At 45.1% G+C, this 25,754-nt stretch overlaps 6 protein-coding genes and 1 non-coding gene across 7 annotated transcripts; 2 read left to right on the top strand and 5 right to left on the bottom strand.

The window, feature by feature from the left end:
- Window positions 1-740: 740 nt before the first annotated feature.
- B0H65DRAFT_94341 (uncharacterized protein) lies at window positions 741-3,922 on the top strand. The gene is made up of 3 exons (XM_062831591.1): window positions 741-1,093; window positions 1,153-1,568; window positions 1,631-3,922. Exons 1-3 carry the CDS (start codon window positions 923-925, stop codon window positions 3,699-3,701), a joined length of 2,658 nt encoding a protein of 885 aa, XP_062683929.1. The 5' UTR covers window positions 741-922; the 3' UTR covers window positions 3,702-3,922.
- Window positions 3,923-5,240: 1,318 nt separating this feature from the next.
- B0H65DRAFT_93099 (glycosyl hydrolases family 31-domain-containing protein) lies at window positions 5,241-8,581 on the top strand. The gene is made up of 2 exons (XM_062831584.1): window positions 5,241-5,679; window positions 5,752-8,581. Exons 1-2 carry the CDS (start codon window positions 5,439-5,441, stop codon window positions 8,250-8,252), a joined length of 2,742 nt encoding a protein of 913 aa, XP_062683928.1. The 5' UTR covers window positions 5,241-5,438; the 3' UTR covers window positions 8,253-8,581.
- B0H65DRAFT_93035 (uncharacterized protein) lies at window positions 8,371-9,670 on the bottom strand. The gene is made up of 4 exons (XM_062831583.1): window positions 8,978-9,670; window positions 8,849-8,888; window positions 8,726-8,777; window positions 8,371-8,644 (listed from the first exon to the last, which is right to left on the bottom strand). The coding sequence occupies exons 1-4, from the start codon at window positions 9,393-9,395 to the stop codon at window positions 8,489-8,491; spliced, it is 666 nt and encodes a 221-aa protein (XP_062683927.1). The 5' UTR covers window positions 9,396-9,670; the 3' UTR covers window positions 8,371-8,488.
- B0H65DRAFT_93134 (uncharacterized protein) lies at window positions 9,510-10,205 on the bottom strand. The gene has a single exon (XM_062831585.1). It carries the CDS (start codon window positions 10,006-10,008, stop codon window positions 9,625-9,627), a length of 384 nt encoding a protein of 127 aa, XP_062683926.1. The 5' UTR covers window positions 10,009-10,205; the 3' UTR covers window positions 9,510-9,624.
- B0H65DRAFT_506190 (RmlC-like cupin domain-containing protein) lies at window positions 10,040-10,604 on the bottom strand (the record flags this gene model as incomplete). Its single annotated transcript, XM_062828049.1, has 2 exons — window positions 10,040-10,357; window positions 10,428-10,604. The coding sequence occupies 2 exons, from the start codon at window positions 10,602-10,604 to the stop codon at window positions 10,040-10,042; spliced, it is 495 nt and encodes a 164-aa protein (XP_062683925.1).
- A 568-nt stretch (window positions 10,605-11,172) lies between these two features.
- Window positions 11,173-14,309, bottom strand: B0H65DRAFT_419952 (uncharacterized protein; the record flags this gene model as incomplete). The annotated part of the gene is made up of 7 exons (XM_062824246.1): window positions 11,173-11,370; window positions 11,431-12,096; window positions 12,760-12,814; window positions 12,881-13,013; window positions 13,103-13,427; window positions 13,515-13,582; window positions 13,685-14,309. The coding sequence occupies 7 exons, from the start codon at window positions 14,307-14,309 to the stop codon at window positions 11,173-11,175; spliced, it is 2,070 nt and encodes a 689-aa protein (XP_062683924.1).
- Window positions 14,310-19,206: 4,897 nt separating this feature from the next.
- B0H65DRAFT_t83 lies at window positions 19,207-19,278 on the bottom strand. The gene has a single exon. It is a non-coding gene; the product is annotated as a tRNA-Trp (tRNA).
- Window positions 19,279-25,754: the final 6,476 nt, after the last annotated feature.

Raw genomic sequence — 25,754 nt, 5'->3', positions numbered from 1 at the left:
TATAGGTGCGTGCAGACATGGGGCCTTGGCTGCACCATCTGGCCAATCATCAGTCACAAATTCAATTGGTCCTTGAACCTTGCGCGCCCTGCCACAAGGCTAATTCAAAGCCGAGTACCTGCTGCAGTCCCTCGTCGCTCCTCGGGCAGGTAGCTTTCAGTTTACCACCACAGCCTCACCTCACTGTATCTCAACCCGGGGAGTACTTGGCTGCTTAACAGCACTTCCCGGACCCTCACCTCCTCATTTTCTGCTGTCGTCGAGGCGAGACAACCTGACCTCAGATTTCCCAACTGAACCTGAACTTCCCCCGCTTCTCTGTTTCCATCTTGTGGCTGGCCTGACCTTCGCCGACCGACACGACTCACCTCGCAACAACGACGACAACAACAACAACAAACAACACTGATCTGGATTTCGCCCATCTAGATCAATTATCTTTTTTCTCTTTCCTGCCCTTGCCCTGTCTGTCCTGTGTGCGAGCTGTGCATGGGATATCTCGAGCCCATCCCGCCAATTCACTGTCCACAGGTTTCTTCTGTATTGATTGGCGGCCATTGTAATCCGAGTCTCTTCCGACGACGCATTTTTGCCATCAGCCAGACGTTTCTGTCTGTTTGCCGTCGTGCCCACCAGTTCTGCCGCTCGTAAAGGCTTGTTTGGGCTTTGTTGCCTCGTCCAGCCTTATTATCGCGACCTCAGCCAAATTCCTGTACCCTTGTCCTGTCTGGCCTGCCGTGTCCTTTGTGGCCTCGACTGATCCATACTACCGGAACTGATACTGCTATCGACCCTGCGCTTTCGAGCTTGCTCAGCCTAGAGGTAGCTGCCCCGGCCGGACGCGCAATCTTCGTCCTCGACCTCCATCCCGCCGTCACCGCCTAATTGTGTGATCCTCCAAGTGGCCTACATCGACGACGCCATGGACCCTCCATCGAAGCGGAGGAGACTGGCTCCCAAGGTTTCCGATGCCCCAGCCCAATCCGCCGTCCCCTCGACGACTCCTCAGCCTCAGCCCCAGCCCCAAGCTCAGGCTCAGGCTCAGGCTCAGGCTCAGGGCCAGCCGCCAGCACAGTCTTTCCCTCAGGACCAGGTTAGTAGCCTTGTTATTCCATCTACCGTGCTTCTTCTAACCGTATTCCTCCTTCACAGCAGCACTTCCAGCCCGCCGCCGAACCACTCGTGTCGCCAGCACAGTCTGCCCAGTCCGCACCGCTTACCGAACGTGGAGAGTTCGAGGCCTATGCGAGACATCTCCAAGATGCTGCCATGTACATCAAGATGGTCAAGGAGCAGCTTGTTCCACACAGGAGCGTGTCCGTACTGATGCTGAGATGGGAGGAGGACCTCAGTGTTGAAGCAGACATGCTGCTCTTGGAGAAGGTGTTTCGGGACCGGTACAACTACAGCACCGAGAAATGGGTCATTCCTACCGTGCCCAACCCCAGCATCAAGCTAAGCTACCAGATGGCCTCGTTTCTTGAAAACGCTGGTCCTGATCACCTCTTGATCGTCTACTACGCCGGTCATGGTTTTGTTGGCCAAGACAATCACCTCTATTGGGCCTGGTAGGTTGACCCTCATGTTTACAGCATCGCCCCTGTTTCCAAGGCTGACATTACGGCTATAGTAACGCTCGCGACGATGCTGCAAAACTCAAGTGGGACGGAGTTAGATGCCTCTTCGAGGACGCCCAGCCAGAGATTCTGCTCCTGTTAGACACCTGTGCCATCAAGGATTCGCCTCCCGCTGGAAGTCACGGTACCAAACAGGCCATTGCCGCGTACACGCCGGAGCAGAGCTCAAGAGAGGCCGGTCCCCGCTCTTTTACAGCTACCTTGGCTGATGCTCTTACCAAGCTTGCCAGTGGGCGTCCCTTCAGCGTTCAGAAGCTACTCGATGAGCTAATAACACTGCGGCAACACGAGAGCGCCCAAGCCCTTGCCAAGATGGCCAACGGAACAGCCAAAATAGCTCCGTCTGAGAGAGTCCCGGTGACTTTCACCTTGACTCCTGCCAAGGGACGTGATATTGTTCTCGGACCCCTGAAGAAAGAAGTCGCACAGCTGCAGTCGCCTCCCCAATCTGCTGACGTGGATGGGGACGCCTGGAGGTCGACCCGGGATGACCAGCCGCTCAGCGCCACAGAAGTGGCTGACCTTACTTTCGAGGAGAGCAGTAGAGTGTTAGTGTGTACCACATTCGTGGGAGATGCGAGCGCAGATATGGGCTTCTTCCACCAATGGCTCCATAATCCTCCGTCCGTTGCCTCAAAAATTACGGTGGAGGGCATGTTCCTCGGGCCTCCTACTATGCTCTTGATCTCGATGCCGCTCTCAATATGGAACATCGTCCAGCACGACAAGGTCTGCTGCTTCTTGGGATACATCAGTTCACACAACATGATTCATCTCTACCAGCGACTCGTCAAGTCTGCCGCGAACGGCCAGCCAATGACCAAAGACTTCGAGGATGGCCGCATTCTGCTAGAGGCACGAGAGGCTGCTGCAGGTAGCCCGTCTCTGAATCGGCGAGACCACACAAACCATTACTCTTCCCTAACACAGGAGAACCAACCACGTCAGGAGCACCGGGTCCCGCTTCCCACGCCCAACGGGGCTGTTCCCGTCACTCCTGGCCCTCCAGGTCAGACCCCCGGTCCCAAGGCCAAGGACGACGCAGAAGATTCCGACGAGATGAAAGAAGCGGCAGAACAGTTGAAGATGCTGAGCGATCTCCACGCACAAAGCAACAGGGTGGGAGATAGTATTGCAGTCAGGCATCCTGAAGAGCCCGGTGCCTCCGATGTGAATGACACCGTTATGGATGAGATTCACTACGGCGGTGTCCCCTATGGCACCCCTCGTGCCAAGGTTGGAGTGGTCAACGGCAAGATCCCCGGTGAAAGCCCAAGGGTTGCAGCAGGGAGGAGGCCGCTTCAGAAACAAGTGTCGAAGCAAGAGACGCGGTGTAGCCACTGTAGCCATGCGCCATTCAAGGACTCGTCTTCGCTCCGCAAGCATATCGCAGCTGCTCACACGCGGCCGTTCCCGTGTGCTTTCTCCTTTGCCGGGTGTGCAAGCACGTTCGGGTCCAAGAATGAGTGGAAGCGTCACATAGCCTCTCAGCACCTGTGTCTGCAATATTATCGGTGCTCGGCATGTCCTCAAAGCAGCGCTGATGGCAAAGGGAATGAGTTCAACCGCAAAGATTTGTTCACGCAGCATCTGCGACGAATGCATGCGCCGCCGATTCTCAAGAAGCCCGGTGGCAAGCCTGAGGCTGGACTTCTCGCTGAGTGGGAGGCGCACGTAAAGGAGATGCAAGCGTCATGTCTGGTAACGCGCAGGCAACCTCCTCAGCGATCGTCTTGTCCCAAACCTGACTGTCAGAGCGTTTTTGAGGGCGCCGGATCATGGGATGAGTGGACAGAACATGTCGGTCGACATATGGAGAAGGGAGAGGCTGATCGTATGGGCGTGGATCGCCTGCTAGCACAATGGGCGCTTGATGAAGGGATCATTGAGTGCATCGAGGACGACAAGTATAGGCTCTGTCCGCAAAACGGATCAGCTATGCCCGCCGATAGGAACGCGAATCAAAACTCGGCTGCTGCCGAAAACACGAAGAAAGAGGATGAGGATCCATCAATCACCGTGGCGTTATCGGCGCCGGATTCGGACGGTATGGATGTGGACTGATCGTGGGAGGAACTTGACCAAAGTCGTTTCGTACTAAGGTGTTTTTTTTATCGTTATTTTCGGGATCATGGCATCTTTCAGGCCACGGAGAGAGAAGCATGGCGGCGCATATGGGTACTGTATAAGCATGATTAGAGAGTTGCTGGAGTTATCATTTTCTAGGCGGTGCTGGAGTCTTACAGCAAGCCCGGTATTTACATCAGACCATGTTATAGTCACTCTGCTGGAGCGGATTCTGACTTCCAGCACCAGGTAAACAGAAGTTGACTCGTATTGTTCTTCGCCCGCGGCTACATGGTTTGTGTATCCCTGCAAGGGTGATAAGCACAAGGGGGTACCATGGCCACTGTAAAAGCAGCATATAAAAGTTTTGAATTCTTCGCGCCAGGTATCGGTTGACTTTACATACTCCATACAAAGAGAATGAACTGACTGATCAGGTGCGGGTAGTTCAAAGGTGCCGCGAGCATGAGATTTACCACCTGCTGATTTGGGATTGTGCAGAAATGATGAAGCGAACTGGCAAAGCCGTCTACCGTCCGTTCGGCAACCTCGGATATCGTTCTCATGTTCTTCAACGGCCACGAGCTGGGTTCCAAAGAGGCTGGATAAGCTTAACCTTGGTTGCCGGATCAACTATGGGCTTGGTGTTGTTGATCTAAATCTCGGCCTCCGGACCTCAACCAGCTTTTTAGCAAACCGCGACCACGGTCGGAGTCTAGCCCGATCACATTCCAAGCTTACAGGTTCCAACTCCGACCGTTACGTAAATGTATTCAGCGCCTTGGATGGTGGTTCTGGTGTTGGCTTAGTGGGCTAGCCTCGCATCTTCGATCCCGACATTCGGGCCTTTCTTGAGGAACATGGGCCATCAGTCCCCCCCACCTGGGATGCTACCCCCGAACTGTCTTGATGGGGACTTGGGCCAATGGCTTTTCCCTTCCCCAGGAAAATCTATGCGGAGAAGAGCAAGGGGTGATAGCGGGGGATGGGGAAGGCAAGACTGGGGGAGCGTTGGTGAATTGGAGAAAGCAGGCTCACCGGCCAGCCGGAGAGCAACACGCACGTAGAAAAAGGCAAGTGGGCAGAGTTTACCAAGACTTCATTATTCACATGTTGACCGCCTGTGCTCCGCCTAACTGATGATTTTCTTTACCACCTCCCAACTAGTCGTGCTTGGTCGTAGCAATAGGCCCGCTCAGAGCCTTGTCAAGGCCGACATGAGGCCGGCACAAGGTCGACTCAGATTCTATCGTGGGGTTCGGGACGCCACAAACCTTTGCGGTCATGAGAGTTGGTGCGTTCTTGTTAGTAAAAGCCCTATGATAAAGTATGATTGAGTGCGGAGAGATGGTACGGATTGGGAACCTTCAGCATGGCAGTCCCAAGGTTCTATAGGTCCACAGTGGCTCCCAGGGCGGCGTTCGCAATAGTTCCTTGCGTTGTTCCCGGATTCCCCAGGTTCCCCAACTTGCAGCTTTCAATAGTCTCCAGAATATCGTTACTAGCCGATCCTTTCCTGATTTGCCGGGGCAGGAAGCGCTGGTGTTACTTCCTCAAAATCCCCTTGCTCGGTGACGATGCGCTTGGTCCAGATGGGAATGTGTATAAGTAAGAACATGCTGCCTCCCGTAGTTCTGGTGTGAGGGAGATTTAGAGTGGCATCTCTCCGGAGCGCAGTCTATTTCTCTTGTGTGTGTGTGTCACCAAGCACCAACCAGCCGGACAGACTACAAGATGCTTGTGGGATCTCGTCTCGCGGCCCTCGGGCTGCTGGCTTCGTTCTGCTCTGCCGCCCTTCCACCGGCCATCCGCGCCATCAACAACGATCCGTTGGCCAATTGTCCCGGCTACAAGGCTACGAACGTCAAGACAAGTGTCAATGGCTTGACGGCGGAGCTCAAGCTTGCCGGAAAGGCATGCAATGCCTACGGCACTGATCTGGATAACCTCGTCCTTGAGGTGACGTACGAGACGGGTGAGTTAGCTGATATATCAATTAAAGAATTAGAGTGGTGAGAGACGCTGACATGAAGAACTCGCGTGTCAGACAACCGCCTCCACGTCAAGATCCAAGATGCCGCGAACGATGTATATCAGATCCCTGAGTCTGTTTTCCCTCGCCCGCAGGCAGCCCAGGGCGCAAACTCCAAGAAGTCTGCCCTAAAGTTCAACTACAAGGCCAATCCTTTCTCCTTCTCCGTCACTCGCACCAAGACCGGTGAGGTTCTCTTCGACACTTCGGCCGCTTCCCTGATCTTCGAGTCCCAGTACCTGCGCCTTCGTACCAAGCTGCCCAGCAACCCGAACCTCTACGGCCTCGGTGAGCACTCGGACTCTTTCCGCCTCAACACCACCAACTACATCAGGACTTTCTGGTCTCAGGATGCCTACTCCACTCCCAATGGAGCGAACCTTTACGGCAACCACCCGGTCTACTACGAGCACCGCAAGAGTGGCAGCCACGGTGTCTTGTTCCTCAACTCCAACGGTATGGACATCGTCATTGACAAGGACAGCCGGTCCGGTCAATACCTCGAGTACAACTCTCTCGGAGGTGTCGTTGACTTCTACTTCGTTGCTGGCCCCAGCCCGATCGAGGTTGCTAAGCAATATGCTGAGATCACCAAGCCCCCTGCCATGATGCCCTACTGGGGTTTTGGCTTACACCAGTGCCGCTACGGCTACCAGGATGCCTTCGAGGTTGCTGAGGTTGTCTACAACTACAGCAAGGCCAGCATCCCGCTTGAGACCATGTGGACCGATATTGACTACATGGACCGCAGAAGGGTCTTTACTCTGGATCCTCAGCGTTTCCCCCTCTCGACCATGAGGCAGTTGATCGGCCATCTTCACGAGAACAACCAGAAGTATATTGTTATGGTCGACCCTGCCGTGTCGGCGGCGGAGGGGCCTGAAAACCCCGCTTTGACGAGAGGCATTGAAGAGAACGTCTTCCTCAAGCGTGATGATGGCTCCATCTACAAGGGTGTCGTGTGGCCTGGTGTCTCGGTCTTCCCCGACTGGTTCTCGGCCAACATCTCCAGGTACTGGGATAACCAGCTCACTGAGTTCTTCTCCGCGAGCTCTGGCGTTGATATTGACGGTCTCTGGATTGACATGAACGAGCCCTCCAACTTCCCTTGCTTCTTCCCTTGCAATGACCCCGAGAAATCCGCCATTGGCTACCCGCCTGAGCCTCCTGCCGTGAGGACACCTCCCCGGGAGCTCCCTGGCTGGCCTTGCGTCTTCCAGCCTGAGGGAACTGAATGCAAGGAGAAAAAGGCCTTGACCATTGAGGCCCCTACCAAGCGCGACGTTCTTGTTGCTGAGCGCGAGGAGACTGTCGAGGCTACCATTGCTGCCGGCAAGCAGCTTGGTCTCCCAGGCCGTGACCTTCTCTTCCCCAAGTACTCGATCCACAACAAGGCTGCTTACTTGGACTCCTGGAACGCCGACAAGGGTGGTCTCTCTAACAAGACTGTGAATACCGATACGATCCACCAGAATGGCCTGGCCGAGTATGATGTCCACAACCTTTACGGCACCATGATGTCGATCCAGTCCCGCGGGGCCATGCTTGCCCGCCGCCCTGGCCTCCGCCCCTTCATCATCACCCGTTCCACCTTTGCTGGCGCCGGCCACTCGGTTGGCAAGTGGCTTGGTGACAACATTGCTGACTGGCAACACTACCGTGAGAGCATCTACGGAATGATGGCGTTTGCTTCCATCTACCAAATCCCCATGGCGGGCGCTGATGTCTGTGGCTTCGGCGGAAACACGACCGAGTCGCTCTGCGCTCGCTGGGCCATGCTGGGTGCCTTCTCCCCTTTCTACCGCAACCATAACGAGTTGGGCGCCATCGGCCAGGAGTTCTATCGCTGGGAGAGCGTGGCTGAGGCTGCCCGCAAGGCCATCGATATCCGCTACCGCCTGCTCGATTACATCTACACTGCCCAGTACAAGCAGTCCATCGATGGTACCCCCATGATCAACCCTGTTTTCTATCTCTACCCCAATGATGCCAACACCTTTGGCCTCCAGCACCAGTACTTCTACGGTCCCGGCCTCCTTGTCGCCCCAGTCACTGAGGAGAACTCGACCAGCGTTGATGTCTACCTTCCCAATGACATCTTCTACGACTGGTACACCCTTAAAGTCGTTTACGGCGAGGGCAAGACCGTCACTGCCAAGGATCAGAGCTTGACTGATATCCCGCTCTATCTCCGTGGTGGCGTCATCATTCCTCTTAGGGCCAAGTCTGCCTTGACCACTGCCGAGCTTCGCAAGCAGAACTTTGAGCTCATCATCGCGGTCGGCAAGGACCTCACTGCCGAGGGTGAGCTTTACCTTGATGATGGAGTCAGCTTGGAGCAGCAGGGTGTGACGAACATCAAGTTCAAGTATGCCTTGGGTGTTCTGACTGTCAAGGGTGACTTTGGATTCAAGACCGATCTGAAGATTACCAAGATCACCGTCGTCAGCGCCTTGAGGAAGAAGAGCGTGGATGTCAACATCCCGTTGACCCAAGCCTTCACGGCTGTGCTCTAGTGGGCGGCGGTATGATGAGAGTGTGTTGTAACTAACGGGCCGATGATTATGATTGATGAGAGGAGTTTCTTGCTACGATGTGGTGGGATATACCCTTGTAATAGCATGAACAAATAAGAAACCACGATGTCCATGTTCCCACTTCCTGCTATCAGACCACCTGAGTGGATACTGGACAAGTTCGTGAACTCGCAGAATAACCACATGAGAACGAGGTTTATCCGTTATCTCTAGTGTTATGCAGGGCCTTGCAAAACCACCGAGTCAATGGTGCATGTGACGGTCGTGCCGCTCACTGATGCCCTCGCTCCGGAAATGGTGTACTTTGTGGCCGAGTTATAGTTTTCTGGCTTTCCTGTGCACCACGCCGTGTTCGTGCTTCCAGTCGCAACCTGTCGGGTAAGTTAGCACTTGAAAGCCCTTTATGTTGAGAGTGAAAGTTCGATGGTTCCGCCGCCCAAAATGGTACTCACAATTTTGACGTCCTTGAATGTCAAGGGCCCGAAGTTCCACGGCACATCGTAACTATTATACAGATCAGTATCGACATCACGGCTGTAGTTCGGTTTACGAGAAAAAATATACTCGAGACTCACAGTTCAATGGCAAAAATAGCTTGGTTGAAAGATTTGCCCGCTGTGGTATAAGCCCAGAGAATCAGCTCCCACAGCTTTTATCCATCATTCTGCCTTTGGCTCGGAATAGGCTTTCCCCTCTAGACTCACCAAGAGGAAACGTATTGGTCACGGGCGAGCCGTTGGTACCCCTTGTCGCCGTCGTAGTCCATCCGCTCCCATCACTGTTCAACACGTTCGAGAAGCTGTTCGTCTCTCCCGCATAAGTGTTGAACCCGCCTCCCCACGGCAATGAAGGGTTTGAACAGCACCATCCAGATCCAAACCACCAAGTGCCGCTTCGCCCGTCAAGCACATTCTGATAAACTCCGCTGTTGTCGGTCGGTTGGAGGCCTGGCCAAAGGTAGTATACTGCTGCTTTGGGTAGAGTTGGGACGACCATTTGTCCACTGAAGGTAGTGAACTTGGCTCCCGAGGGGGTGTTGTAGCGTAGGAAATACCATGTTGCGGCGGCAGCCTGAGTGGCAAACAGAAAAACAGGCACAAAGATTACGGATAGAAGCTGCATCTTTGCTTGACAACTCGAGACCTGAAAGTTACAGGATCGGATAAGGCTCGAGAGAAATGGAGGTTGTGGTAAGGTTGACCGTCATGTTGCCCATCAAGCGAGGGATAACTTTGCTATTATATGTTTTCTGGTTGATTATCACTGAGAGTTTCAGGGCCTGGAAATCTGGATCCCTGCTGGTGGAATGATGTTTGGTTCATGGGCAACAATTACCCAAAGTGGTGCGGCATTAAATACCCGGCGTTGCAATTGAAACCTCGAAGCCCTGAAAAGGGAAGCAAGAGCATAACAACACTCTGAGGACATCGCAGTCACATGCAACGCACCCCACAGCTCCGTGGTGTTTTTTAATTTGCATGAACACAATAATTGGTAGGTAGGCTTGTGGTGTTGAGCTGGTACGCATTAGTAGATCCGTTGTCCAATTGTCGCACCCATCCATTCCCTGACAAACAAAAAAAAGAACTATACCCACGTGTGGTTGAATGAGAATCTGCCTGCATGATCGTCTTGCAAAGAGCAGGCACTGGTTGATGGCGCTGAAAGCATTGAATGTTGGAATCATAAAAGTGAGGAGGAAATTGGCTGTGGAAACAAAGCAAATCAGGGGCATATTCTGACATGACCTTGAGCTGCTCCTGAACTCACTCCTCGGCCTTCACCCATCCTTCTTCAATGTTCTGCTTCCTGCTCCTTTGACTCCATTCAGGCGGCACATCAATACCTTCTTCTTCCTCCTTCTCGCCCTCCTCCTTGGTCTTATGCACTGCTGTTGGCCTGTGCTCGGCCGGTGAGTAGATGGTATATAGAATCAAGGGCGTCGGTCCCTGGTTCAGGAACTGATGCTTTGTCCCTGCTGGTACAATTACCATATCGCCTGCCTTGATCTTCTGTTCCTTGCCCCCAACCTGGGCGAGGCCGACGCCCGAGGTAAAGGTAAGGGCCTGGTCCCTGGTATGAATCTGAGCCATGACTTAGCACTCCTGGCCGGTCTAGGTGGTAATAGCATTAGACAGGATGTGAGATACTTACCTCCTCCCCGATATCTCCACCCACGGGGATAGTCATCAGTACGAGCTGGGAGTAGAGCCCGGTCCACAAAACACGACGGAATTCGCCCGACTCAGAGGGCAAAGCTGTCGTCATGTCGGGGAAATATTGCATTTCATGCTTGGGAGGATCGCTATTGGGGGTCCGAAATGGAGCCATTGTGCGTTGGAGCGGCTTTTCGTGGTGAAATTGACAATGATTCAGTCGTCTTGTCTTCCGAAGGTCTAGTAAACGATGTGTATAGGAAGCGCCCAGTACGAGGCCCTGTTGACTTCTACCTGAGCAGACGTAGCGATGAGCGACACGGGAGAGCATTGGATACTGGAAGAAGTCCCAAAGGAAATGGGTACTCAAGTAGGAAACTGGAAAAGGACGAGATGCAGGACGTCTGCAGACACTTGGGGAGTTTTGTAGTGTATAAATCATAACGTCATCATCATGACCCGGATGCCGCATGGACTACCCCAGCCCATGTAGGAATGGATCGACACAGGGACATTGACAACATGAGTTGTTACTCGGGGAGTTAGGGAAGAACCTGGAACCTCAAGACCCTGAAAAAAACGACAAGGTACAACCCCTGGAGTCAACATTAACAGCAGCGCATTGTCTCACGACTATTTCGAGTTCTAGATTCGCGACCTCCATCATACAGTAGTCGGCTTAATAGACAAATCCAAGCCACAAGTTATACCCACGGCCAGCAGTCATCAATTGTCTTGCACGCTCAGCCTTCAATGTCAAACTCCTCATAGTACCGATAGAGGCCACTGCTATACTTCTGCCGACGAGGACCCTCCAGATATTCCTTGATCTTGGGTCTTTGCCTGACAGCATCGTACAGCTCAAACAGCTTCGAGTGTTTACCCTCCTTGTCCAACTTCGCCATGGCCTTGGGGAACATGAACTTGAGGCCATCCAGACACTGTCTCATGTCAGCCCTAATACGAAGAGCAATTGGTGCTAAGCAAGGCGCGGAACATACCTGGAAGAGGACCAAATCCGCATATGACAGCTTGCCTGCGTAGAGGTAAGGGCCCTCACCGCTGGCCTTGGAGTTCAGGACCCTTTCGAAGTAACCGAGAAACTTGGGTAACCGCGTCTTGACGTAATGCTCGGCCTTCCGTTTGGCCTCTTCCTGTTGGTCCTCGTAATACAGCTCAGACGCAATAGGGTGATGGCAGTCGTGCGGCTCGTTGCTCAATCCATCCAGCGCCGTAAGTGCCAGCTCGTTAACCTTGTACAGAGCATCCGGATCGTCCGCGGCACTGGGTACGAGACCCAATCGCGGGCCTAGATACAGCAGAATATTGGGCGTCTGGCTGATGACAAGGTCACCGTGCTTGAGAATGGGCGGCGCAAAGATGGGAGGGTTGGTATTGTCGTCGGGTTTCTCGCCCTTTATATGAGCCATGACCTCGTCGATGCCTCCCTCGACCTTGGCCGTGTCGACGTACTCAGCACCGGCCTCCTCGAGGGCAAGCCGGATGAACTCACCGCGGCCGGGGATGTCTGGCCAGTAGATGAGGTTGTAGGGCACATCCTTGTTGGACCTCTGTCGCTTTGCTGCTGCACCTTCGGACGACATCTTGAACCTTTCAGCTGCGGTTGACAGGGCAGTAGCAATCGTAGTAGTGGTAAACGAAACACGCTGCGAAGAGGGGGATGGCAGTGGAAGTGAAGCTAATGATAATGGAAGCAGAAAAGCAACAGGTGTAACAGCTCTCAGCCGCGCCAGTTGTTTGCAATGCCCCACGAATAGGAGGACCATTCGGGTAAATAAATCACTGACGTAAATACCAAGACCGAGAAACTGCTTTCGGTCAGAGGCAGGTACTGACAACACAGAAACCCGACATGGGGTAAACTTGCATTTCCCCGCACTCGTTCGGTAGTTAGAGTGTCAGCCATGCCGTACGTACCTAACCAGCAAGGTACTTACGCCCCCGTCAACATAAATAGAAGGAATCGATCATTAACAGAAGGGTATACTATCGGAAAAATAGGTATGCGTTTCGTTTATAAGTCATAACGTCCAAGCAAGCTAATAACATCAACGGAAAGGCCATGTCCGCCTTTCGGATTCCATGACCGGGAGAGGTGGCCTCGACATACCTGCCACCTCTAAAGTAGATCTTGCTAGATCAACGAGGCAGGTACCACAGCAGGTCTCGCACGAAATGCACACGACTAAAGCACACGACTCAAGTGTGTGCATTGGACCTTGCATACAGCCATGACCAGACGCAACTGACAGCTCGTTCGAGGAAAGATGCGGAGGGGTGCCGTAAACATCTTCACCTTAGCCAACCACTCTCTGGATCTGCTCACGGCACTCGGCAGGATCCTCAAACACATGCCACACCTCTCTGCAAGTATCGCAAGGTTAGATCCAATACTCAAAAGGGGACCTCAGCCGTAGGAGTCGCACATACCTTGGGACACCCTTAAACGCTTCCTCGAACCGCTTGGGAGCATTCTTCGTTTCCGTACCGATGGCCGCAATATCGGTAACTTTCCGGATGATAATCAGTTTGATCCACTCTGGATGCTTCCTATACATCTCGCCTGCAGAACATGAGTCCATGTGTCAGCCAGTGAGTTTTCTGGTACAGCTCACTTCTTTTGTTTTCGAATCCAAGGTATCATCAACTCACCATATGCTTCGGGGTCGCTTTGCGTTGAATCGCCTACACAGATCATTTTCTTCTTTGGCAGCCACTCGTACAGCTTCTTCATGCGATCGACCTTGTACTTTTGGGTTCCAAGCGTGAGATTGGAGAGCAACCCTGGAATGGTCATCCAACTGGCATCTCGCAAGATCAACTGGCCCCGGGGGTAGTAACGGTGAGTGAAATCCCGGAGGAAAGGGTAGAGGTTGTATGGTGATGCCGACAGGTAGAACCACGGTGCAGACGGCGTCACTATGTCCTTAATTTGCCAGTATAGCTCTGGCATGCCTGCAATTGGTGTCGGCTCTGCCTACACAAAGGGGGACATGCCGTCAATATCTGAGCTTCATCAAAGGGCTAGACGGTTGCGATGGAACGCAGAGAGCGCTAAACTTACCACAAATGTGGACCGTAGGATTCCCACAGGATCGCTCGTTTGCGTGATCTTGATAGTGTCATCGACATCTGTTTTGGAGGGTCGGGTGTTAGAAGCAAACGCTGGGCGTTTTGTGCGGGGGGAAAGGACTGTCTCTCATTTGAGTGACGGCTCGAAGACCACAGGCGTACCAGAAATAACGGCCCAACCCTCAGGCTCTGTATAGAAAGTATTCATTTCCAACAATCCTCCTGCGCCAGATGGGACTTCGGCCACTGACTTTACCACAGTTCCGGCAGCTAAGTCGGGGAGCTTCTTTAGCTCACTGCTGATTCCGTTCCTGCCTCCAGGGCCCAGCCGCAACTCGGTAGACTCGCCAAACTTGATATCGACCCGTCTCCCAGGCAAAACCTCCATGAGGAAAGGAGTAATGCGCTGCTCAATCGTCTTCTCCTGCTTGTCGCCCTTGGAGAGACCCACTTTTTCGGCGATGTCGCCTACAGCCTCAACAAACTTGGTTGATACGCGCGCGTCGAAAACAGCCGTCACAAACTCTGCCTGCCATGTACCATTTGGGCCGCGAAAGGCAACATTATCGAAGAGCCAGACCGCGTCGTTCTTCGACACGCCAATCGGTATGGGATTCAGCCGGCCAAGATATGAGAGCAGATGGGTAACCTTGAACTTTTGGACAAGGCCTCGGGCTTTCATCATGTTGGCGAGGGACGTCTCGGTAGGCTCGAAGCCTCGATCGCACCAAGTTTGGTGCTCGAGCATGCTCGACTCAGAGCGGCGGTATGTGGACGGAAGCGACATGGTGAATAGCGGCTGCTGAGGTTCACTGTCGGAAGGTAGGTGGTTGAGGCCTTGGCGGGAGGAGTTTGATCAAGCGCATGAAAAGCAAACACGGTCACCAGGAACAGGCTGGAGACCAGAACATGGCCATGATGAAGGCCTTATGAACTCGCTGCTGAATCGACTAAGGCCCAGATCGGCTGCCTGCCATTCAGGCTCCTGCAGAGGGTTTTGTTGGCTTTCTGGTCGCCAAGATCGATATTTTGAACAGACTAGACCAGATTTAGCAGTGATTTCGCGCTGTCTACTATTCTAACTAGTTTGTGCGTGAACTAGGGTGCCAAAAACCGTACTACACTAATACAGGCCATATTACCTTCCTAACTGGGGATAGTTATACCCACTTTCATAATATTGAAGGTATTTTAACCTTCTTTGCAGTCCAGAATATTGCCAGACGAACAAATGCCTCCAGACCACCTTCGTAGAGGATTGTAGAATGTTTATCGACTATAGAGGGTGTAAAATCGTCGAAATTTAGTTGAGTTAGCGTATACGGGGTCGAGGATAAAATTCTACTCTACTAATTCTATTGTCTTAGGATATAATATATATAACGATTACTTATTGTATTTACTATATAAATTAGTTCTTTGTAAAATCGATATAGATTTAAGGATTACTAACCGTATTATTTTCGTCTTTATAGCCGCTAATGCTATATATGTACTATTCGGGAGGGGAAAAATTAGAGACTGTAAAATACCTACCACTATCTGCCTAAGTAGTCTAGAGTATGCTAGCGAGCTAATAAATTCGATATATTATAGATTTAAGACCTAATTTAAAGATTTTTTTTGTATAGATCGATATACTTTCGATACCTTAGTAAAATAGCTTTAAATTTATACCGGTATAGAATTAATTAAATACTAGACTATACGGTAAAAGGGTATAGTAATACTATACGTTTTAGCTTACGCTAAGGCTTAGTGTAATATAGTATATAAATTCCAAATTAGTTAGAGTATTGTTAGTGCTATTGTTAACGATCTACTCCCTAGATTGGTTACCCTTTATAAAGTATTTATAAAGCTACTAAACGACGATTATTTCGACCCTAATATTAAATTAGACCCTACCTTTAACGTTTTTAATAGTTATATTAGTATTATCGATAGGACTTACGTAGCCGTATAAATATTATTGCGGTAGTAGTAATAATACTATAATCGAAAGGGTAGTATTATATAGAATATATTCGCCGCCGTCAAGTTCGATTATACTTTTACGTATATATTAACCGGCGCGGAGGGGTCTTTGAACGATATTTTACTATATATGTATATATTTAGGAAATCCTTTCGTGTGTTAGAGGTACGATATTACGTAATAGATACGGGGTTTAGGACGCGGACCGGTATTGTAATTCCTTTTTTAAATATTACATATTATTTTTAAGATTAGAAGTATATAGAGAGACTTTTAAAGATAGTGAAAAAGTTATATAATTTACGTCACTCTTATATTCGTATTACCGTAGAGTAAATTTTTAATTTTATAAAGAGAAGGTAGAAAATTGTAAGGGTCGCACCTATTGAGTAGAGTATTAAGAAGTAAATCTAAATTGTCTACGCGGTAATTAGGCTATATAATTTTATTATTGCGTATTCGAGAAAGGAATCGAGGGTATTTATATAAGCGGAGGAGAGGATAATGAAAATGGCGCGCCGGCGAGCGAAATAGTCAATAAAGGGCGTTTATTTTAATATTATCTGTTATAACGCGGCGTAGTTGATGAATAAATAATGGCGAGAGTTTTATAGAAGGTAGAGAGGAGGGGAAGCGAGAGGAGGGGAGGCGAAATAGGATTTTAGTATGTAAAATCGAATTATTTGAGTAAAGTTATATAAGATCGAATTATTTGACTAGAGTTATGTAAAATTGAGTAATCTGAGTAAATCGAGTAATGTGTAAAATCGAATTATTGTATTTATTCGTATAATTTTTAATAAAATTTCTAAATTTCTAATTTATAACCCCTTTTTCTAAATCCCTTATTTCTATCTATTTATATACGTAGTCTTTATACCCTTGCTCAACTTTATCTATATTAATACAATTAGCGGATTATTTATAAAATAATCGATATATATTATTGGTTCTATTTCTATTATTTTGCTAGCGAAGTGCGCTTGTAAGTTATTAATTGCGATACCGATATTAGTAGCGCTAGGAAGTTTAGGGGCTTATAGAGTAGCCGCCGCCTTCTTTATCGAGCTACTAAGCGCGGCTATATTTGAAGGCTTCTTCCTCCCCCCTCCTCTAGTATTTATATTTACGAAGGTAACGGTTTAGAAAGTGGGAATTTTATTTGGGTTAATAACGAAATAGTATTTCTATACCGCTATTATATTAATTGCTTGATTGCTAACGGTCTAGTTTATTACTTTTGCCGCTGCGATTTATTTTGTGGTTATAGATGGCTCGGATTTGTTGCCGCTTTCTTCCTCCTTCTCCTCCTCCTCGTTAAATTCTCCCTACTATCGTTTTACTCTTCCTCTTTATCGTTATTGCCGGCTTTCTATTCCGCTTCTTCCCCTATTTCGATGTTATTAAGTAAGTTATTGTCTACGTTTACTTCGAAATTTTAATTAATTTTGGCTCTAGACCCGCTATTGTATTACATTTCGTTCGGTTTTATAATATTAAAACCGGTACCCTTCAATTTAAAAAAGGTTTAACTATATACTTCGATATCTTTAAGCGGTTGCCGACGTACCTAGTCAACGCTATACGATTTGGTACTATAGTATTTGACGAAGCTCTCCTAATATTCGTTTAAAATAAGAGGTAGCCTAATATTATAGTTTATCCTAATATTAGAATATTTAGTAAAGAGGGTTTGCTATACTATATACCGCCGCTGTTCGCTATTATATTTATTATTAATACGAATTAAATCCTAACAATACCCCGGCTACGTCTTTTAATATATAGATATAAGGTATTCTTATACTTTAGTATAATCCTTATTAAATTAGTTTCTATATTAACCCTTCCTAATATAGAATTAAACCTATTCTATAAAAGTAGCAGTTATTTAGAGGGTAAACCTTATAATTTTTATATTATTAAATACGGGTCCCGCCTTCTTCTTTACCAGTATTCTAGGTTTCTTGGGAACTTTCTTATTCGTTGGCTTAGTTGTAGCTTTGCGTTTCCCCTTAATTACTATAGGCTAGGAAGGTTGGGTTAATAGAGGAGTATTTTTATAGTAATAATTTGGCCGGCGGGAGGATTGGGAGCCGGTTCTTAAATTGGCTAGGCTATTGGCTAAGTTAGTATAATAATTAGGGAAGGGAAAGGAGGTAGTAAATTATTATTATGGCTAGTAGGTACTAGGTTGTTAAAAATATTTTAGATAGGTTGTAATAATAGGTCGTTATCTGTTAAATTAAGGGTTAGGGGTAAGGTATAAATTTAAGATAAATTAATACCCTCAATAATATTAAGAGGCTCTATAAGGTCTTAGGAGTCTATTATAATAATCTCTAGTCGTTTAGTTGATTATTGGTATTGTTTATTTCTAATACAATATTACGAGTTACGATAAGTAATAAGGTTAACTCCTCTTTTTAAAAGCAGTGTAGATTCTTAGGTATTTATAGGTATGAACTATACTGAAGACGGTTAATAACGATAAATACGGTTAATTAAGTACTAATGCGGGTACTCTAATACGGCTCTAGTACGGTTATTACCCTAAAATTAGTATAATTGCTAGCTTATTAGGCGGTAATGTACTGAAATCTCTGTTAAATTCTGTGCAGGAGCCTGAATGGCAGGTAGCCGATCTGGGCCTAATCAAGGATTCTATGACTGCACCATGATGGAAGATCACCATTCGAGACAGCTAGGGCTGCTAGTGGCATCCTAGTGGCCCCCCACATGAGTCGCTTGCCTAGTGCTTGGCCAGAACGCCGGGATACGTTGACACGGTCGGGAGGGCCTCCCCTCGTGATGCCGGCACGTCGAAACCTGGAACTACAACCTCCAGGAACCAAGCTAGGCCGCAGCAACAGGGGCGCCCGTGTGTGATGCCCCTGTGCAGTATCCTAGATCGCCACAGGTTAAAGTACCTTACCCTACCGCCGTCACCCTCTCTTCGGAGGCAGCATTGACGGCATACGAACAAGGGCTCTTCAGGCGCTCATCACCACTTTCCATGCAGGGGCGTACGCAACCTTTGGGTTTCCAGCTTGCTTCAGGTTCGTTTTGTGCCCAGTTGTCGAAGGTTAACAAGTGGTTGGTAACCATTTGGATTGACAAATGAGGGAAAGAGACTTGAGAATTACGTATTGCTGGCTGATAAGCGCTCTAACTGGTTGTCGACAAATATCAGCCCCGAACAGTTGCGCTCAGCAGAGCGTTTCAGCTACCATACATACCACACAAAACTTTGGGATATAAACCCGGTCTTGTGATTTATCTCTTTCTCTGGAGCCTCCCTCCCCGGACTCTTTTTTCAGACGTTCCTTTCGGTTTGTGGCTCTTATAACACTGTTGATAAGATGATGTCATTTTCCAGCCCTCAAGCGAATCAGGAGCGCACCGTACACGTGCCGTACCTGAAACGAGCCGCACATCAGGTGCCACGGAGTAGGCACGAGTATCGAAGCAGAAGACACAAACAAGGCCACACCCAAGGAGAGGTGACTAGCGCAGGATGTAGGCTGATATGAAGGAGACGCGCCCGGACTTGGAATAACGGAACGGTCCGCCTGAACATCGAGATCCTCACCAGCCCCGGCCGGCCTCCGATGAACCCCGAAGTGCAGAACCCAAAAAGTGCTGCTTGAAACTTCCGATATCCACTGCGCAGCGGCATTGCGTGCGCCAAAAAAAAAGTCAAAGATGACCCCAACCCGATTTGAACGGATAACCTTTCGATCTGGAGTCGAACGCGCTACCGTTGCGCCATGAGGCCGCTGTTATGATTTGTTTCGAGACTAGGTTTCTATAAAGATTCTTTTCCCGTCGTAATTACCGCTTTTTCTCACTCGATACGGTTTCACCCAACTAGGTATAGCGCCGGGTATATCTAGCTTCGACTAATCTACTAGTGAATTAATTCGGGTCGTAAGGATTTTTAGAAAGAATTTAATACTTTAAAGTATTATAATATAGTTAGATAAGTTGCTAGAACACTAAATACTAAGCAATAGGGTGCCAACTACAAAGTATTATAACTTTAGGATAAAAAGTTTATATCCTTATTAATAATCTGTATAAATTGGGAAGGCGGTGACGACTAGTAATTCTAATTTATATATTCAAAACCGTAATACCTTTATTCAACTACCTTCCTTTTCTTCCTTATACTTAATATTACTTAATTTATAACTTCTAATCTTGCAATTTATTTCTCGTAAGATTACGCTTTTATATAATATTGAATATTATCCTTTTATAATTAGGGACAGTATTAAACATCCTACCGTTTTATTAATATATACTAAATAATTAATTCTATTAAAATAAATTATAGTTAATTATTATTAAAGCCCTTATACCTTTAAGAAATTCGATGTCTGGGGCCTAAAAAGTATTATAGTTCTCTATATTAGAGGTCGTAGGTCTTTAAGTATTAGTAAATAGGTTTATATTCCTACCCCTTCCTTTGTTACGTGGCAAGGCGATATTAAACGTTGTATTATAGGCAAAGGGTGGGTGTAGATGTGAATATACGTAATTGTACGAAGGAGAAAGGGAAGAGTCGCAAGGCTATACACAGAGACTGGCTTTATATAGGCGCCCGAGGGTGGGGCGCCGCATTAGCCAGTCAATTAATAGACTACAATTGCAAGGGCACAATATAGGTGAGTCGAAGGCAAAGCTAAGATTCTATCTATAATAGAAGATTTTAGATAGGGAAAAGAAAAGAGGAAGAGAACTAGGTATAAGCGTACAGACCTAAATAAATACCCTAATTGTATAAGCAATAGCGGGACCTATATACGGGTCGCTATTAACTAATCCTTTTATTCGTATCCCCTTTACCTATATAACAAACCCTATACGTACTAAGATCTACCCTATAGCCGGTCTTAATATAGTTAATTAAAGCGCTCATATTCCCTAGACTATATTATACCCGGAATCCTCTATATATTTTATTCTAATACCCTCGTAAACTACTTTCGTATATAGTACCCAGACCTAGTCTACTAATGCTATTATATTACCCCCCCCTATATAGAAAATTCGTCCGCGAATTTTACTAAATAATCGTATAGAACGTTATAAATTATATTCATTTCTTCCTTATAATACGTTATAAACGCTTTAATCCTTCCGCTTTAGGGTATTCGTTGTTCTCGTACTACTCCGTATCCTTATTAAATTAGTTTATTAATTGTCGGAGCGGGCCCGGGGTATCTGGTTGGCCTCGTAAAAGTCCTGAAGTGCCTTCGGTACGTACTTAAAATTAGAAGCGGGCTACTATTCTAGATCAAGGTCCCAACCTCTCTAATCCGCCTAATAAAAGAGTTTTCTATTAGTTACCTTAAAGGCTGTAATTTTATCGACTTCCTATTCGGGATTATTATCTTCGTCCGTATTAATTGGGCCGGGATATTCGAACGCCTATCCGGGGAGTAGGTTATTATTATATTTCCGCAAACGGTCTGCGTAGAAGACGTTAATACCCTTCTAATTCTTTAATAGTTTTAAATAGTAGGAGTATCCTATTTTCTCAGTAATTTTATAATAGTTTCGAATATTAGGGAAATCGAGCTTATCGTTAGGTCGAATAATGATAGATTAGAGCCTTTTAATAACGATAACTTTATTTCCTAATTCGAAATCGGGCTCCCTTCTCTTTTTATTAATTTATATTGCCTATTACTCCTATACTTTCAATATAGTTTCTTTAGCGTATTCGACGTAATTTCAAATACGCTAGGCGTAATCCTACGCCTATTCCTAAATTAATTATTCTGTCCGTAATATATTAGGGTCTTAAGTATAAGTATCCTAATTAAAAAGTATTCTTATCGGGTATTCGAATATAATTTCGTAGGGAAATAAACCTAGACTATCTTAAGGAAAGCTATTTTATACCGCGTCTAAGGCTAGGATAGCTTCGGACTAATTATTTTAATAATAGTTAAGGAATAGTCGTAGGCGTTAATTAATATAAGTATTTATAACCTCCGCCTAGCCCACTATTTAATTATATCCTACGGTAGCTAGTTTTAACTTTATTTTCGTTAATTTCAATATTTCGTCCGTAAATGCGAACGTAAATTATAGTCCTTTATTAGAAATTATTTCTTTTAGTATATTATAAATATAGTAAAATCCTTCGTAATATATTTGCGCGGCGTTATAAATTACAGCGTTTTTTATACAAGTGGTAACCTAAAATAATTTTAATAGGTAGTCAATTATTATTAACGCGTTATCGAAACTATATTTATCCCTTAGTATTTTCTTAAAATCTATAATAATAAACGTCTACTTCCGGGCTAGCGGGGGAATCGGATAAAGTAAGCCCGGTACTTTATCCTTAGGGACCTTACTAGCCTTATATATTATACAATTCTTAACGAAACGGTTAATATTTCTAACTATATACAACTACTAGTATTATATTTTAAAAATCGTTTGGGTCTTATTTTTCCTTAGGTAGGCTATAGTTAATATTCAATAAGCTTTATCGATAATACGAATATATAAGATATTTAATTCGGGGACAATTAAACGATCTTAATATATTAAGAGTCCGTTAGTTAGTATTACGAAATTAGGGTTTAAATTATAAACGCGAATACAATATTCCCCCAAAAATTCGTCTTGGTAATTAGCCTTTATAAAAATATCTACTAACTTATATCCTTTTAGTTTAATAGGGCTTAATTTATCTATATTTAGGGCTATAATTAGGATTAATTCTTCTAGCGGGCTAGAAGCGGTCGTAATAGAAACGATGATAAAGATTTTAAATCCGTCTTCTTCTATTAATTTAAATATTTAGAACGTATAGTACGCGTCCTTTTTATTTTTTTAGGTTTTGAAGTCTTCGGATTTCCGAAACAGCGCGTCCGCTATTACGTTCTTTATACTAGGCCGATACGTAATTTCAAAGTAATATTAGGATAGGAATTTTACCTACCTAGCCTATTGAAGGTTAAGGAAGCGTTTAGTACTAAAGTATTTAAATATTTAATAATCGATAATAATCGTAAATAGTTTATTCTATCGGAGGCTAATAAATTCGGGTCGCTACGTTTGGAGGGCTCTAATAACGACGAATAGTTCTTTATTATAAATAGGGTAATTATATTTAATACCTTATATAATTTCGGAAAAGAAGGCTACCGGGTACTATTCTTTAGTATCCTCCTATAGTTAAAATAGTACTTTTACTAGTATTTTATTATTGGTATTTATTTCTACCTTTATTTCAGTATCGTAATAGAAATACCTTAATAGCGGAGCCTCTACGAATAGTTTCTTAAATTCTTCGAAAGCGGCTTAATATTTATTTATTTATATAAATACTTTTCTCTTTCGTATTAAGTTCGTAAAGGGGCGCGCTACGTAATTATAATTTTAAATAAACTTTCGGTAAAAATTGCAAAATCTTAAAAAAGATTAGACTCTTCTTAAATTAGAAGGGACGGCCTACCCTTTAATAACTTCCACCTTCTCTAAATCGACGGAAATACCGTCTCGCCCCACAATAAATCCTAAGAATTTAGTCTTTGCAATATAGAATTCGTACTTCTTAAAATCGGCTTAGAGGCCAACGTCTTTTAGTCGGCGAAAGACCTTCTTAATGTAAAATCGGTAATCTTGTAAGGTATTAAGTAGATAAGAATATTGTTGATATAAACCGTACAAAAGTCGCCCAAATACTCGCTTAAGACCGAAGTAATAAAACTCTAGAAATTAGCCGGGCCGTTAGTAAGACTAAACGGCAATACTTTATATTTAAAAGCCCCTATACTAGTACAGAATATAATTAGCTCTTCGTCTTCCGGTCTTATACGAATATAGTAGAATAATTATCGTATATTAATCTTCGTATACTATTATACTTTAGCTACTTTAGCGAGGGTTTCTTCAATTAACAGCAATAGGTAGCGGTCTTTACAAGTAATAATATTGAGCTTTTAGTAATATATATAGAAACGAAGGCTACTATCCGCTTTCTTAACGAATAAAATAGGTACCGCCCAAGGGAACGAACTCGCTTCAATAAATCCCTTCAATAGGTTTTCCAAAATATACTTTCGTACGGCGTCTAGCTTATTAAAGGATCTTTTATATAGAGGGTTATACCTAAATTCTTTTAAACGGTAACTTTTATCGAATTCGATCTTGAAATTGTAAGGCAGTATTTAGGTAATATATTCGAATTATATTTATATTAGACTTCGATTTCGTTGTAATATTCGGGAGGAACTATACGAAGGGCTTCGTCGCAGAATTCTTTTTTATCGCGGGGGAGCGGTTCCCAAGCGGGGTCGTCGATAACTCGTTTTTATTAAATAAATCGATCGATTTCGAAAATACTAGTCGAATAAAAAATCTAATTATATTTTTTAACGGATTGTGTAAAGACATTTCTATTTAATATATATATTTAAGTAGGACAGTATTTATATTAACCTATACCGTTATACTTTAGTTAGTAAGTACTTTAGGCGTCCAATCCCTATTTTCCTTCAATTAGTTGTTTTTAATAATAGGGTTTCTTAAGTTTTAGAAATAATACTATAAAGTAGATAAAGTTAACCAAGTTACGTTCTATCTTGCTCAATAGGTCGGACTTTTTGAAGATCGCGGTAGGGTTCTAGAAAAGATAGCGCGGTCTAGCGTAGCTAAGTTCGTCGGTATTGTTGTAATTGTACTAGAGGTTTACTGGTATAATTGGGACGGTCTTAAATTCCTAGTTGGTAGCGGCCTCTAACTCTAAGATACGCTTCTCAATATCCTTCTAGTACTAACGGGCTTCGCATCCATATTAATTTCGTACCTTAAAGTCGAATTCTTTCTTACAATAGTTAAAGAAGGGTTGGCCGTTGAGGATAAGTTCGGTAGAGGTATATCCGTTTATAAAATAAATAGTTATTCGTCCGCTATTTCTCTTGTTTATTCGTTGTTTATTTTTTTGAATTATTAATAGGTTCCGGTAGTCTATATCCTTTTAGTAGACGGGGTTCACTTTATTGGGAATAATATTTCGAACTTCGAAGTGTTTTAATTAATTGGGGTCCGGCTTCTATTCCGGAGGAAAGAGTAAACGACGGTTTGTACAATTTACTTAAATATTGTAAAGGTCGAGCTATTTCCGGCCGATAATAATATTGTATACTATATTAATTATAATAAAGTAATTGGGTGGCGTAGTTCGATTTTGAATTTTTAAAGCGGCTCTAATAACTTCTTTAATACTCTAGTTTGTTTTTCCTTGGTAATTATTAATTCTTCGAGCCGGGAAATTATTCGTAGATTCTACCAATAGTCGTTTTTTTAATCTTTTAACAAAAGTGGTACTAATAAATAAATAACCGTTTGCTCCTATATCGATTGAAGTATTAAATATAAATAAAACCATTTTATTATTAATTAAAGTATATTAAATAAATAAGGGTTCCCTTCCTAAAAAGGGTATTAAGTTAAATCCTTCTTTATATTTTTATTTATCCTTTTTTTATTGTTTTATAACCGATACTTCCCCTAGGAAGGAGTTTAATTTACTTAGAGTAATTAATTTCCCTATTCGTTAGTTAGAATTATGGCCGGGGTAGTTAGAGCCTCCTATCCGTTCTCGTAAGCTAAATAATAGTTAATAATGGCGGCAACGTAGTCGCGACGCTCGTAGTCGAAATGATCCTTCTCAGAATAATTGCGTTTTGTATAACCTTTTTGTTTATAGAGGAAATATCTACCCTTGTTAAATAGTCGAGTAGTTTCCTTATAACGGTTACTACTTTAACGAATGGCACCTCTGCCTCCTCTATTAGTAGGCTTAGGAGCGGATTTAAAGCTAGAATTCTTATTATTATTTCTACCCGGATTATTATTTTTATTAGACTTAGAAGCAACTTTATTTTCGTCGGCGATACTTTTTAATACTTGTCTAAAATTGGAGTAATCTATAAAGTAAAATTCGAAGGAAATAGATAAATTATAATACTTTATACCTATTTATTTCTTATATTCGGCGGGAAGGTATTAGAATAATTCTCGTTTTTATTTAATTTTAAGACGTTAGTATTCGCTAACTATGTAAATAAATTTATTTTTAAAAAAAATCGAAATTATTATTATCTTTCATCTTTAATTTAGTAAGGTTCTAGAGCGCGTTCTCTTCTTATTTAAAATTATAGTATTAACGCTATAAATAAATTATTAAACCCGAATAAATTTTAATTTAGTTTAGGTAGGTTT

Source organism: Neurospora tetraspora, assembly GCF_033439725.1.
Source record: "Neurospora tetraspora strain CBS 560.94 chromosome Unknown B0H65scaffold_2, whole genome shotgun sequence".
NCBI classification, from domain to species: domain Eukaryota; kingdom Fungi; phylum Ascomycota; class Sordariomycetes; order Sordariales; family Sordariaceae; genus Neurospora; species Neurospora tetraspora.
Note: the sequence above shows the minus strand (reverse complement) of the source record. Positions and strands in the feature narration are given on the sequence as shown.

What these genes read in the sequence shown, in the direction of transcription:
- B0H65DRAFT_94341 (XM_062831591.1), top strand. Translation starts at nt 923, where the DNA reads ATGGACCCTCCATCGAAGCGGAGGAGACTGGCTCCCAAGGTTTCCGAT. An exon ending in AGTCTTTCCCTCAGGACCAG is followed by an intron (nt 1,094 to 1,152) that starts GTTAGTAGCCTT and finishes CCTCCTTCACAG; the next exon opens with CAGCACTTCCAGCCCGCCGC. An exon ending in AATCACCTCTATTGGGCCTG is followed by an intron (nt 1,569 to 1,630) that starts GTAGGTTGACCC and finishes TTACGGCTATAG; the next exon opens with TAACGCTCGCGACGATGCTG.
- B0H65DRAFT_93099 (XM_062831584.1), top strand. Translation starts at nt 5,439, where the DNA reads ATGCTTGTGGGATCTCGTCTCGCGGCCCTCGGGCTGCTGGCTTCGTTC. An exon ending in TGAGGTGACGTACGAGACGG is followed by an intron (nt 5,680 to 5,751) that starts GTGAGTTAGCTG and finishes CTCGCGTGTCAG; the next exon opens with ACAACCGCCTCCACGTCAAG.
- B0H65DRAFT_93035 (XM_062831583.1), bottom strand. Translation starts at nt 9,395, where the DNA reads ATGCAGCTTCTATCCGTAATCTTTGTGCCTGTTTTTCTGTTTGCCACT. An exon ending in GACCAATACGTTTCCTCTTG is followed by an intron (nt 8,889 to 8,977) that starts GTGAGTCTAGAG and finishes CTTATACCACAG; the next exon opens with CGGGCAAATCTTTCAACCAA. An exon ending in CATTCAAGGACGTCAAAATT is followed by an intron (nt 8,645 to 8,725) that starts GTGAGTACCATT and finishes CTTACCCGACAG; the next exon opens with GTTGCGACTGGAAGCACGAA.
- B0H65DRAFT_93134 (XM_062831585.1), bottom strand. Translation starts at nt 10,008, where the DNA reads ATGCCCCTGATTTGCTTTGTTTCCACAGCCAATTTCCTCCTCACTTTT.